The 12,077-nt window shown below is 44.3% G+C and overlaps 1 protein-coding gene across 7 annotated transcripts in view; it reads right to left on the bottom strand.

Annotated features, from left to right (window-relative positions):
* The window catches only part of nphp4 (nephronophthisis 4), a 118,931-nt gene that overhangs the window by 99,087 nt on the left and 7,767 nt on the right, over positions 1 to 12,077 (bottom strand). For all 7 annotated transcript variants that reach the window (XM_078093777.1, XM_078093762.1, XM_040193297.2 and 4 more), the window contains 2 exons: positions 3,996 to 4,165; positions 3,763 to 3,827 (listed from right to left, as the gene is read on the bottom strand). In XM_078093777.1, the coding sequence (XP_077949903.1) occupies positions 3,763 to 3,827; positions 3,996 to 4,165 (235 nt within the window). The remainder of the gene's footprint in view (positions 1 to 3,762; positions 3,828 to 3,995; positions 4,166 to 12,077) is intronic.

Here is a 12,077-nt window from a genome sequence, read left to right as displayed (position 1 = left end):
CAAAATGCCTCCGTAGAGATCCGTTAGATGTGGTGTGGATGTGGCTTGGGTTGATAAAAGTATTATGCCTGCCCAGCTGAAGACTGCTAAAATGCTTATGTATTTAAAGCTTAGACTGCTTTTAAGGAGTGAAATTCTTCCTTTTCTATCTACGTTTTCCAAGAAAAAAAACTGTATGCAGTGTAACTATGTGTAAATATGCTGCATTATTCATGGAACGTATGGATGAAGAGCGTTGGGGAACATGCTCGATAATTAAATTATTATGAACCATAATATTGTGGATTGATTCCTTAAACTCTTGTTACCACAAGTTCTGTTCGGTTTTCATTCATCCGGCTGTGAGAAGAACCCAGGTTATGTAGTCAACCTTTCTCAGTGGAGCGTGAAGCCAAAGACGGCATTCCGACTGCGAACAGCGGACAGAATGTTGAGTGAACGGAGGACGGAGTACAATTACTGGCCTTGGAAGAGACAAAAAGCCCCATTGTGTAAATTACAGGGCTGAGGTTTGTTTGATCCTTGTGTACTAGCGTAGCAGGAAGGTTCATGCAGTATCAACACAATGCACACTAAAGACGTTGGAAAACCTTTTTTAATGACGCTGAGGGACAAACAAAAGCTTGTGTTAATCAATAGCCTGCTGGTCGATATCAGCTTTTGGAAAAGTTTCCTCAACGATACATAAGTCAGGGAGATGTTTCAAAGTTGTAATGGGTCACAATGTCGTGACATTCAGCCAATTTCAAATCTCACACGTCCTCACACTGACGAAACCGAGCCTTACAGATGAGCGCTGCGCCGGGCCTGCAGCTGTATTTGTGAGGCAATCTAAGAGAACCTGTGGGCCGCTTGGATCATGATTCAAACTACATTTGCACTGCATAAAAAAAACAAAGCGGCCTTGTTCATAACACCACTATGTGGGTCCAGTAGGGGTCCAAACACAGAGGGCAGCCCATTATAAAATAAAGCGTCATGGTTTGTGTTTTGTATTCTCCCCAGAAAATCAATCTCACAAAGGTGCCATTTGTCGTTTTTTTTTTGATTGCTCGCCAACACTCGAGAGGGCGGATCTCTGAGCCGGCCTGAGGACGGGTACCGAACAAGACGAAGGGAGAGCGGCACGCTGATTGAATAGCAAAGAGAAAACGTTGTGTTGCGTCCGTGATGGACAATGAATTATAACCCTCGTCGTGACGTATTTTGATTTAGTGTCTTGTCTGCATCTATTTGTTCGCTCTAAATTAGCTGACACCCACTGAGCTCGGTGCGCCGGTGTTTGCATGCGAGGCGAGGCTGCCCGGGCCGCGCAGTCGAATCAGATGTCTGTGTGGTAATTTCGCCTTGAGGCGTTCGCTTGTTTTGGCACCGCAGAGAAGCGCAGATTTATAGCCATTCGCGCTTATTCCATTCCAACTCGTAACAACTTCATTGGTACCACATCAAGAAGGGATGACGATATTTTCTCCATCCGGAGCGACGGTATTTTCAAAAACTGAATAATGTGGAATTTGTAATGAATGAAGGACCAAAACAACGTCAGCCCCCGGGTCTTGTTTTCTCATTTATAATTTGTTCACACAATGAGGCATGAATGACCAACACGAGGAAATATACTTATTTCACACCAGCACAGAATCTGGTCCGATTACTTGTTTCTCTCAACAAACTCACACAAGTTCCCTCACATCTCAAAGTAAATGCAAGGACGGCGTGTTCCTGCAACAGTAGAGTGATATATAGAAACAAAAAAGGGTTCCGTCCATAAAAGAAATCTGCGGGAGTGGCAGCATTATTCCCCTTGGATCCAAAACGTAACGCTGAGCTCACCAACAGGGATGTGGTTCATTATTTAGCGAGTATAAGAGTCCGTTTGAGAGAAGGTTTTCTAATATTCATGTGACATGATAGCCAAGACAGGAACTCTGGCTCTCACTGGCACAGTGTTATTCATACTGCGAGGCACTACAGTGTTTTGTAATTCATCGCCTCGGTTTTTAGGCCAAGCTAAGACATATCTAGACCAACTCCAAGCTTCAGTAGCAAACTCAATAATTCAAGATTCATGACGCTAAACTGATACAACTCTAATGTTCAAAGATAATCCAATTAGTAGTGGTGGATCACAGCCACAGCCGGATGGATAACCACATCGTCAACCTGCAGCAGCGATATCCACAGTTGAATTAAATAATTCAATCAGAATATTCGCTTTCTTCATTGCCTGTTCTTTGCATATGCAACTGTTTATCATAGAGCGCGGGGCTCTTTCAAATCACTCTGGGACCTTCGGACTCACTGCATTAGGATGCTTGAAGAAGGATACAGCTAAGAAGTGACACATGATGGTCAATAATACATTGATCCTGGGACTAGTTTCATTTCAGTCCAAATGCACGGGCCAAGGGGCTTTCTGCTTCTAATGTGTGGCTGTGGTCTTTCCCCTTTTCGGAGATCTGATAGAGCTTCCTTACCTGCCGTTGATCCATCCTCCTGTGATGGTACCTGGCATAGAGTTCAGATAAAAGAACCCATCTTGTAATTCCCCACCTGGGTTTTCATCTGAGGTCTTCATTTAATTTTTCTTTCAGTACCTGCTGCATTGGTCTTTTTCTAGTTTCACACAGAATATTTTGTGTTTCCTCCTAAGATTTCTACTGGGAGATATTCCAACGCAGTGAGGTTTCAGGGCAGATGTGCCAGTTTAGCTGGATTAGACAAATTAAAATGTCTGGCAAGACAATACTTATTTACTATATAATGACATAGCATAAGACACAACTGTCATTTCACGAGTAGCTGAAACATCTACAGATGAATTCTCAGTCAAAACAGATTGACACAGTAGGGTCAGTCCCCCATTACGGATTACCGCCTGTAGACTATTTGAAGTAGTGGTGTAAACGGATCACCTCTCACGGCGCGGCACACATGTGAACAGCAGACTAATTACAGAGCTTATGTTAACCGTCGCAGCATGAAATTTTAAAATTTTACTGTCATCGTTATCCGCTGACGTTCAGTAAAATACGCACATCATTAACGCTTTCTCTGATAATGTTAAACCATTGAGTGAAGGACGGCTGGTAAAGTGGCCACTGAACAACGAACAAAGGTTCGGTTACATTATGATGCATTCAGGCTCTGTTCAGTGAAAATGAGTATTGGGGATAGGTCAACTAGGAGTTATTGTGATGCATTCACTTGCACTCTCCTAAAATGTGGTGGTGTTGGGAAACTTTTTGAGAACGAATCCAGTTGTTCGAAGGAGACGTTTTCACAACATAAATTGGCATTACAGATTTCAATATAACCGTATACTAAGGAGCCTAGAATACATATTTAACACTAATAACGACGGGATTTAGTTTAATCCAAACAAATCTTTAATTTTCTAATCGTTTTTCTAATTTTGTGCATTGTTGAAAACAACATTAAGACGTCTTTTAGTCCAGCTGCTATGATCAAACAACAGGCATTTCACATCCGACAATATGGATCATTATTGATCTCCAATTAGTATTAGCAACAAAAAAATCTAATCCACGGATCTGCACCGTGATCACGGTTATGAAATTGAATTTGGAACAACAAAGAAGTGAACAGGAATGTGGTGTGCTCTGAGAACAAACAGTTAAGTCCCACGTCAATGCGGCTCTCTCATCTTCTCCTGTTGCATTATTCAGGTGACAAATCCCTAAAGTGAATGCGCCTAATAAATAATTACAATACATAGAATATAAAAAAAACGCTCCTTACAGTCATCTGTGGCCTTCACGAGGGGATGGAGGAGACTCCGTGGTGATCCATGGTGTAGATTCAGCCTAGAAGATACATTGGAAGCAACCTGAATGCAGCTGCAGCTTTCAACGTAACTAAAACATGTGTCAAAGGTTGTGCTACAATTTTTAATTCTGCCAGTTGTATCTGGCATTTCCTCAAAATAGAACAAATGAATACCAGGCTGCTGTTATTAAGAATGAAGTAATCACCTTCTGTCCCCATCAGCAGCCTGAGCCTCTGGCCTGTTGGTAAAAAGTTCCAGGACAGCGAAGCCTCGCCCCAGGGCCTGCTGGGAGCCATCTGGCCTGGGTGACAACGACACCAGCTCCAGGACCACGACTGTGCTGGGCAACCGCAGAGACGTGTGGAAATACAGGACCTAAAAGGAATCATGGAACACACAGGGAGGACCTACGTCGTCAATCCCACATCTTTTGATTTCGTTCAGAAGCCGCTCGGATTTGATGTAATTCAAACTCCCGAGATAAAACCTTGTACTGTGTATGTGTTCCGTTTAGACTCCGTCCCGCCAGCCCAAACAAAGAACACAATGAAAGTGGATTTCATGTTTCTCTTTGCCCCAAAGCAATTAGTCAAATAGATTACACTACACTATATAAAAAGCATGTTAACAATCACGGGGAAGTGAATCATCAATGAGGACAAGATGGTGCACAGTCCCACGGCACCCAGCTTGGTTTTCAGCAATAACTCCTGAAGTTATTGAAGTAAATGCAGTTTATGGATCGTCCTCATACATGAAAGGGTCCCTCACACATGGCGCCGTATGGGACCGTGACACCTCGGCTGAACACAACACAAAGACAGCGTCTGATTTATTTTCACAACAAATAAAACATGCGCCATTGGAATAACTTGAAAGAACAAAAGAAGAACAATAGGACGATGAGGCCTCCCGACGTCTGCTTCAATTTGAGCAGCTATTTTGGGCATCTTCACTATCAATCACTGAACAAAGTTAACTGCTCATAGAAACTGCTACGAAGAGCTCAAGATAATGACATCAGAAGAATTGATACGTAATTTGATATTGATTGGTTCGGGGGGAGCAGAGAACAAGAACATAATGTCAGGCTGAACGAATGAAGTGAATCAGAAAGCGCAATTAATTCTGATTGTTTCACCTGTTTACTTAGAAAGATGAAGACAACTCTACTGCATCTACTTGTTGCGGTGGTCATGCTGTGGGCCTCTACAGTGCAGGTCACGAAAAGGAGATAGACAAAAAGATATCCAGGGTTGATAAGAATACCGAACAGGCCATCTCATATTCGAGAGGCGGGTTTTTATCCTTTGTGAGCCTTCAGGGAGTTTGACCTCACTATTTTTACAATTTCAGTAGAAGACCGTTGGGTCTTTTGGGAGCTTGTTTGTAGTCTGTGCCAGGTAGGTGCAATTGTTTACACGCTCTGCCATCCAATCTGGAAATAATGGCCGACCGAGAGCCGAGGCACCGTAATTTACATGCACAAAGGCCCGAGTATGATAAAAGGGACACACCGATTTTCTGTGATCCATTGGTCCTCGAGCCAACTGAAGCCCTTTTATTTGTGAAAGTCATAAAGAAGAACATGACCGTGTCAACAGAAGAAAGAAATGGTAGATACGAGATACCTTGATATACAGGGCCAATTTCTCTCCTGGCCCACTGTGGCAGAGCCGGTTCATCTTCAACCCCGAGCTATCAGTCAGCTTCTACCGCTTCTCCGCAGAAGGACACAGGTGGGCGGGGCCTGGAGTCAATCCCAGCGAGAGACGGGCTACACCCTGGACTGGTTTACACGTCTATCGCAGGGCTGACATAAGAGACAAATAACCATCCCCTCTGACATCCACGCACACCTACGGAATCAGCAATTAACCCACCACAGAGCCCTAATCCCCACAGCGTGTCTTTGGACTGCGGGAGGAAGCCGGGGTACTGGGAGAGAACCCACGCAGACCCGGGGAGAACATGCAGACTCAGACACAGAAAGGCCACTGGGTCGTTTGGAAAACCCAGGAGCTTCCACGATTTCTGGTACTGAACATTCATTCTCAGGGTTTCTCAGCTTTGAATGTGGATCGTTATTCAAGCAAACAGTGGGTGAGGTAAAAATATCCGGCATCCCATGTCTATCGGTATTCATGGACAGGAAAACTACTTTGGCTCAGTTTATTGATTTATTTCCCCTTTATCCCCTCCTATCTTTCCTTCTAGATCAAAGCATCATCTGTGACTGAACTTTTCTTGAACCTATGAACCCAAGCTGTATTGACGAGACATTTTCTGTCATCCTTCCCCGTGTTTCCTCCCCCTTTGATAAGAATTTGCATTGTGGTCAAAGACGTGGTCCCCAGTCTCGGCGCAATCCAACACGTAGACATTGTTCATGACAGATTTCTTTGACATCCACCTCACTGCTTTGAAATACCTCCAAACAGATTCTGTTCCAATCTCAGGAAAGAAAATGTGTCCCCAAATATCTCTCTCGCTCGATTATAACAAAAGGACGTTCTAAATGCTCAAATATTTTGTATTTTGGGACGAGCTGAGCGAGCTATAAAATGGTGCTTGGACGAAACACTTTTAGCTAAATTCACTAAACACGAGCTGATTGGTAGTGTTGCTATGACAGTTCAGCACACTTTAGCTGCACCTCCTTCCGCCTAGCTTGTCTTCTTTTCCAATACAAACTCAGATTCCTTCAGATGCGGCCTGAAGCATGATGCTGAGACAGCTTTAACCGAGTTGGGAGGCAGTACTGGAAATGAGGAATGAAGGTGCTGTAATGCTTAGGAAGGAGAAGAAAATGCGTGCCAGACGAAGTCAGTTGTCATTTTGTTTTGTTCTAGTTGCTGATATAACTTGTTGATACATGGAAACAAAATCCATTTGACATCTGTTGGCACACCCGTATCTTGCTTTCATGCTAGTGCAAATACATTTTTTCTGAAATTCAACAGTGACAGTTTTTTCTGATTGCTTCACAACAGTTGTACCATTTAATACTATTTGTACTATTTTAAGGTCAACAGAAATTACCTCTTTCCCCCAGAACTTTACGTTGAGGCAATCTCACGAGATGTTGCGCCTTCTTGACGCCACAGGAGCACTGCGAGATGTCATTGGGAAAACAGCTTGCATCGGCAGCAAAGCCAGGCGCAGCATATGTCGGACCTAATGAGAGGTTATAGCGCGCAGCGACTGACAACAAAGCTGCAATCGATTCTCGCAAGGGGTAAATATCCAGCCCTTCCGCCCGCACACACCACTCGAGCAAAGAGGGTCTAACAGCCTTGTGCCGACATTAAAACATCATCAGCACAGCGGCATGTGGCTTGAAGTCACTGTCACTACCGACAACCAGCCTGTCCGCGGCTTCTGGGGGGTTTGCTGGGACCCTTTTTGTTTTTGACAGGAAAGCAAACTAGGACAGGAAGGAGGCAAATGAAAGGAAGTGGGATCGGCTGTGCGACGTAAACCTACGGTAGAAACCAGAGGAGGGAGAGATAAAAGGGAGGACATTGTGACGGTGATTCTGCCTTGAATAGCTTCAGATCTTGTCTCATAGTAAACTGGCTTTAACTGCTATGGTAGCAGGTATGTATTATAGTACCAAAACAGACTTAAATGTTTACAAAATCGTCATATGTAATCAATGACTATCAGTGTGTAAATAAAACTTGTTTTTGGAAAATATGAGCCAAAACTCTGTAATGGTTCAGTGGCTTTAGTGGCTGTTGGTGCAAAACAACAATTATGAACCTCTCATAGCGCTATCAGTCTGTAAAAGCAGAGGCTATTTATTCTTATCCCCTCGGGCTGCTCATTCAAATGCCCGACTTGTGGGAAGAGGGAAAGCACTGAAGAGGGAATCACATGGCACTGCACAAGACGAAGCGGCCGCAAATGAGCATTGGGTTTTGCATAGAGGTCCACTGCAACTGGGGTGTAATTGACATGGCACTATTGTTTGACCCCGGAGTCCTCCCAGAAGAAAATCAAGCGGGGCATTTCGATTTAGTCCACATGTTGGGAGAACTAATATAATGTCAGCTACTTGGGACTTTGGTAACAGGCCAGCTCCACGTGTCTGCATGCCTGTACTCACATGTCATGCATGTCATCGGCATTAATGCAAGCAACTGAGTGCACATGTATCCAAGATGAATAAAGGCAGATATTATGCAGCATTGAAACATCTCTCTATACACAGCCTTTAATGCTTTTTATAGTACGTGTACATTTAAAGGTGAGCTCCTACTGTAGTTGATGTGTGCCTTTTGGCCTTCACCCTAGAACTTGTGTTCAAAGCAAAAAAGGCTCAGCTCGTGAAGTCTTATGAAGCTAATCTATGAAGCACATGCACTCAGGAAGATTCTTGGCTGACTTTGAAGCTAGTTTTGGCAGCATGACGTTGCCTGAGGTGAATGGGGGTAGAGAGAGAGGAAGGGGCTGGGAGGGAGGAAGAGTTACAGTATGTCATTTGACAGACACAGAAACCAGCGGGTATCAGGATCACAAATCCTCCCTGTGTGAAATCCTGTGACTGTCACCGGTATAGGGGAGATGAGAGATGGCGGTGCGGATGATAGAGAGGCTGAGGAAATGGCAGGGATGGGGGCTCCAGGCTTCCTTATGACCAATAATGTCAGTGGATTGCAGCTGGAGAAGGTTGGACTGAGTATGCATATGCATGACAGTTGAACCAAATAGATTTTCAGCAAGAGATCCTCACGAGTCGAACCCTGTGGACATGATGTGAAACTTAAAGCTAAGCAAAACTCACAACTGAATAGCTTCCCCTGCCGTTTAGAATTCTAAAAAAAAATGACAAAAAAGAGAACCGAATGGAGGACAATTGGGTGCAAACCGAGAGAAAGCAGAAACATTGGCGGTGGCATAATGCGGCACAAAAAAACAGCACACTGTTCCAGCAATCAATGTAACGTAGAATTCCAAAAATGTGTCCCAATTAGTCTAAATATAATTTAGACTCGGCCAATTTCGATCCTCTGAATCACTGCCACCTCGACTACCCTAATTACTTTTTTTTCCAGTTCTGCTGCATCATTATTTTGCAGGTGGGATAAATAATGTAGACCTCATATCTCTGCGGCAGACCCAGTAAACCAAAAGGTAAATGGGACTGAAGTAGATAAACTGGTTGTTGTTAGTCAGAAAAAATGTATTTAACCAGCATGAAAAAGATTTTACACTTTTTGTATGCTCGATAGCAACTGTCATCCTCTTCCTGTCATGGATAGCAACCGGAGGACTCCAGCGCACGACTCTGAAAACGAATGTTTTATTGGTAGACGTAGACGATGCCAGGCAAAGTTCAGTACACAAAACCTCGTGGAAGGCCAAAACGTAACAGGGGGTCGTGGACTTAAACAACGAACTAGACGAGGAACAAAGGTGCTGGTACGCTTGACGAACGGTACGAGCAACACGGAGCACGACACAATTACACAGGGGGAGGGGGGAGTCAACGAGACACAGGTGGACACAATCAGGAAGGGCAGCTGCAATCAGCACACCGGGAAGACATGAGGTCAGGGACGTCAAGACACCGGAGACAAAAGGGAGATGTGGCGAGTGTAAAAGCAAAACTGGAATCATGGCGAAAACTGAGGTGAATACTAAAAACCACCTTCTGGCACTTCTGTGTCAAATTTAAGACTCTTAAATCGGGACAGATATGTCCGTCACTAAAGTATGATCAGGGCAAGATAATGTCACATCCCACAGAGAAAACATTTAACTCAAACAAAAAGCCTGATGGATTAACAAAGGGGAAGCCTTGGTAATAAGGCCAATAATCCTCCTCTGATGCCCGGTTGGGTCCCACTTGCTAGTAACCGCTGTAACTAAAGTATATTGGGTCTCTTTTCCTCATATGGCCACTGAAATGATCTCAATAGGTAGAGAAAAATACCAAATTTGGGAGCAGCACAAACCAAGCAGCAGTTCTCTCTTTCTGGGTGGGTACATTTAGATCTTTGTAGGGTATACCTACATCATGTAGGTAAGAGTATACCTTCATCTTACCATTACCATATTACACTCCTAAAGCTTGATATAGTGTATATGAAGGGTACATTCTGCAGGGTCAGAGATGTAGAATTGGATGAGACAGCAGGTGAAAACCTGAAGCATGACCGGTGAAAAAAAGAAACCAGCAGAGTAATGGATTCGATTGAGAAGTTGAAGGCACATAAAAAGGTGTTCTATTCTATTACCGGAGTGACTGGTGCGAGGGAAAAGAGATAGTCTGCAATGAATGTCTTCCCTGAGGTGGTTTGTTAGAAAATTTAATGTCATAAAGACAAAACAGAAAGAGGGGGGGGGAAGGTGGAGGACTGTGAAAAGGCTGATGCATCGCCCAAAGATGAGAGGACTGCAGCAATTACTGGAGAAAACAGCCCAATTATGTGGAAGCCCTCCAAGGAACGAGGGTGACGGGGATGCGATTTCAATCCAGCAAAGACTTTCATCGACCAGTAATTCTCGTCCTTAAAAAAAAAAATCCCCAACTGAGGCTGTACAGGGGATATGAAATGTCTGACCAACCTTTCATTGTGGAGGACGATGCCTGGCCAGCACGTATACAACGGAAACCTCAATACGTTTGTGGGACCAAAATGTGTCCATAGAAGGGAACGCTAGAATCAAATGTCAGATTTGTTATCTTTGATCCGATTTTAAAACAAAATGTTTGGATAACTGTACGTTTTGTAACCCTACCAACAAAGGAAAATAATTAGCTCAAAAAGGCTCACAACATTATTCCACTTGCAACTGTTTTCAGGATAGAGCACAACATTCCTTATCTCTAATCAGCAGCGGTTGAGACTGAATAAAGTCTGGCGTGTTGCTCCACTGGCTCCATGTCCGCTGTCTCGCAGCACTCGATCTACGAGGAGTATCGCGCCGGACCATCTCGCTACACTGCAGCGGCAGTTACACGTCAATGGCACACACTCCTGGGTGTTTAATTTACCTCTCGAGCCTTGCCCGGCTTCCATTGGGCTCCCACAAAAAATCCTCGTGAATGACGAGCCGTGCTGTGGTTATGTAGCTTATGATGTGGTGCACTGTCGCTTTTAAATAGCAACATGAAAAAAAACAAGTCACGGTCAAGCAGGAACGTTTTGCGTTGAATTTGCATGAAATATAATTACACAAAGACTTTGTTGTGAATATTTTGTCCATATTATCAATAACTACATTGATAATATAGACAATGTAGTTATTTGGCAACATGGATGAATGCGTTGTTCATGAGGGAATATGGACCTCTTAATAGCGCGAGTAAAAACATTTGAATACTTTAAAAGAAACATCCAACTATTTCGCTCGAGATATAATGCAGGGAAGACGGACTGTGTCCAAGTTTGGATAAATGCACCAAACACACTCGGGTAGAACAAATGACGTTGAAAACTGTAAGGTTCTGAAGGCAGAGGGGAGGTGGACTGTGAGTTAAATGTGTCATGGCAGTTTAATAAGCACTGAATCACATCCAAGGCTGGTCTGAGACGGATGACAAATCCGCAAGATGAAAGAACAGTGGTCGTGCAGTAGTTCTAAAATGTCCGCATGGCCTCAATAACGGTCCGAGCCTGCATCGACCTCCAGTTTCCAGAACACAGGCCTACGCAGAATCAGAACCTCCAGAACCTTCTTCCCCCGAATCCCCCCCCCCGCGCTCTTCGCATTCAGCTCGCGTGCCTCTGGTGTTTGCTGCCTCGTTCAGACTCCGACGGAATCTCAGGGAATCTGCACTCTGCGACACAGATCCCTGCGCTCGCTGCGTAGTTCGTCACCGAGGTTTTGTTCTCCTGACATTTCGTAAATCCCGTTTTAAATGCTCCACAGACAAACCACGGGCAGCAAACTGTTGATGCTGCCATTGAGAATGTTGGAGGAACAAAAGGTATTCTGAAATAGGTTTGCCAACGTCACAGCCTGGAACAAACGCAAGCAGAAGGAAGGAGGACAGAATCGCTTTCTTTCGCTCCGTCTCAATGTCTCTCGTTCCCTCTCCGGCCCAGACGGATTATTATTTACGAGCTTACGTATTCCACGAGTGTTTGTGTCCAGGGGGGGAAAAGAGGGAGTGACGGAAAGAGAGAAGGGAGTCAAGTAAGAATCAAGTCAACAGCCGCCACACACACACACACACACACACACACACACTCCTCCTCGAGGCCCTCATCTCTCCCCACGGTCACGTCCCCAGCAGCTCTTGAAGTCCCCCTGTTCACACGCTCCGGCGGCA

This window comes from Gasterosteus aculeatus, chromosome 2 (assembly GCF_964276395.1).
Source record: "Gasterosteus aculeatus chromosome 2, fGasAcu3.hap1.1, whole genome shotgun sequence".
Taxonomy (NCBI): domain Eukaryota; kingdom Metazoa; phylum Chordata; class Actinopteri; order Perciformes; family Gasterosteidae; genus Gasterosteus; species Gasterosteus aculeatus.
Note: the sequence above shows the minus strand (reverse complement) of the source record. Positions and strands in the feature narration are given on the sequence as shown.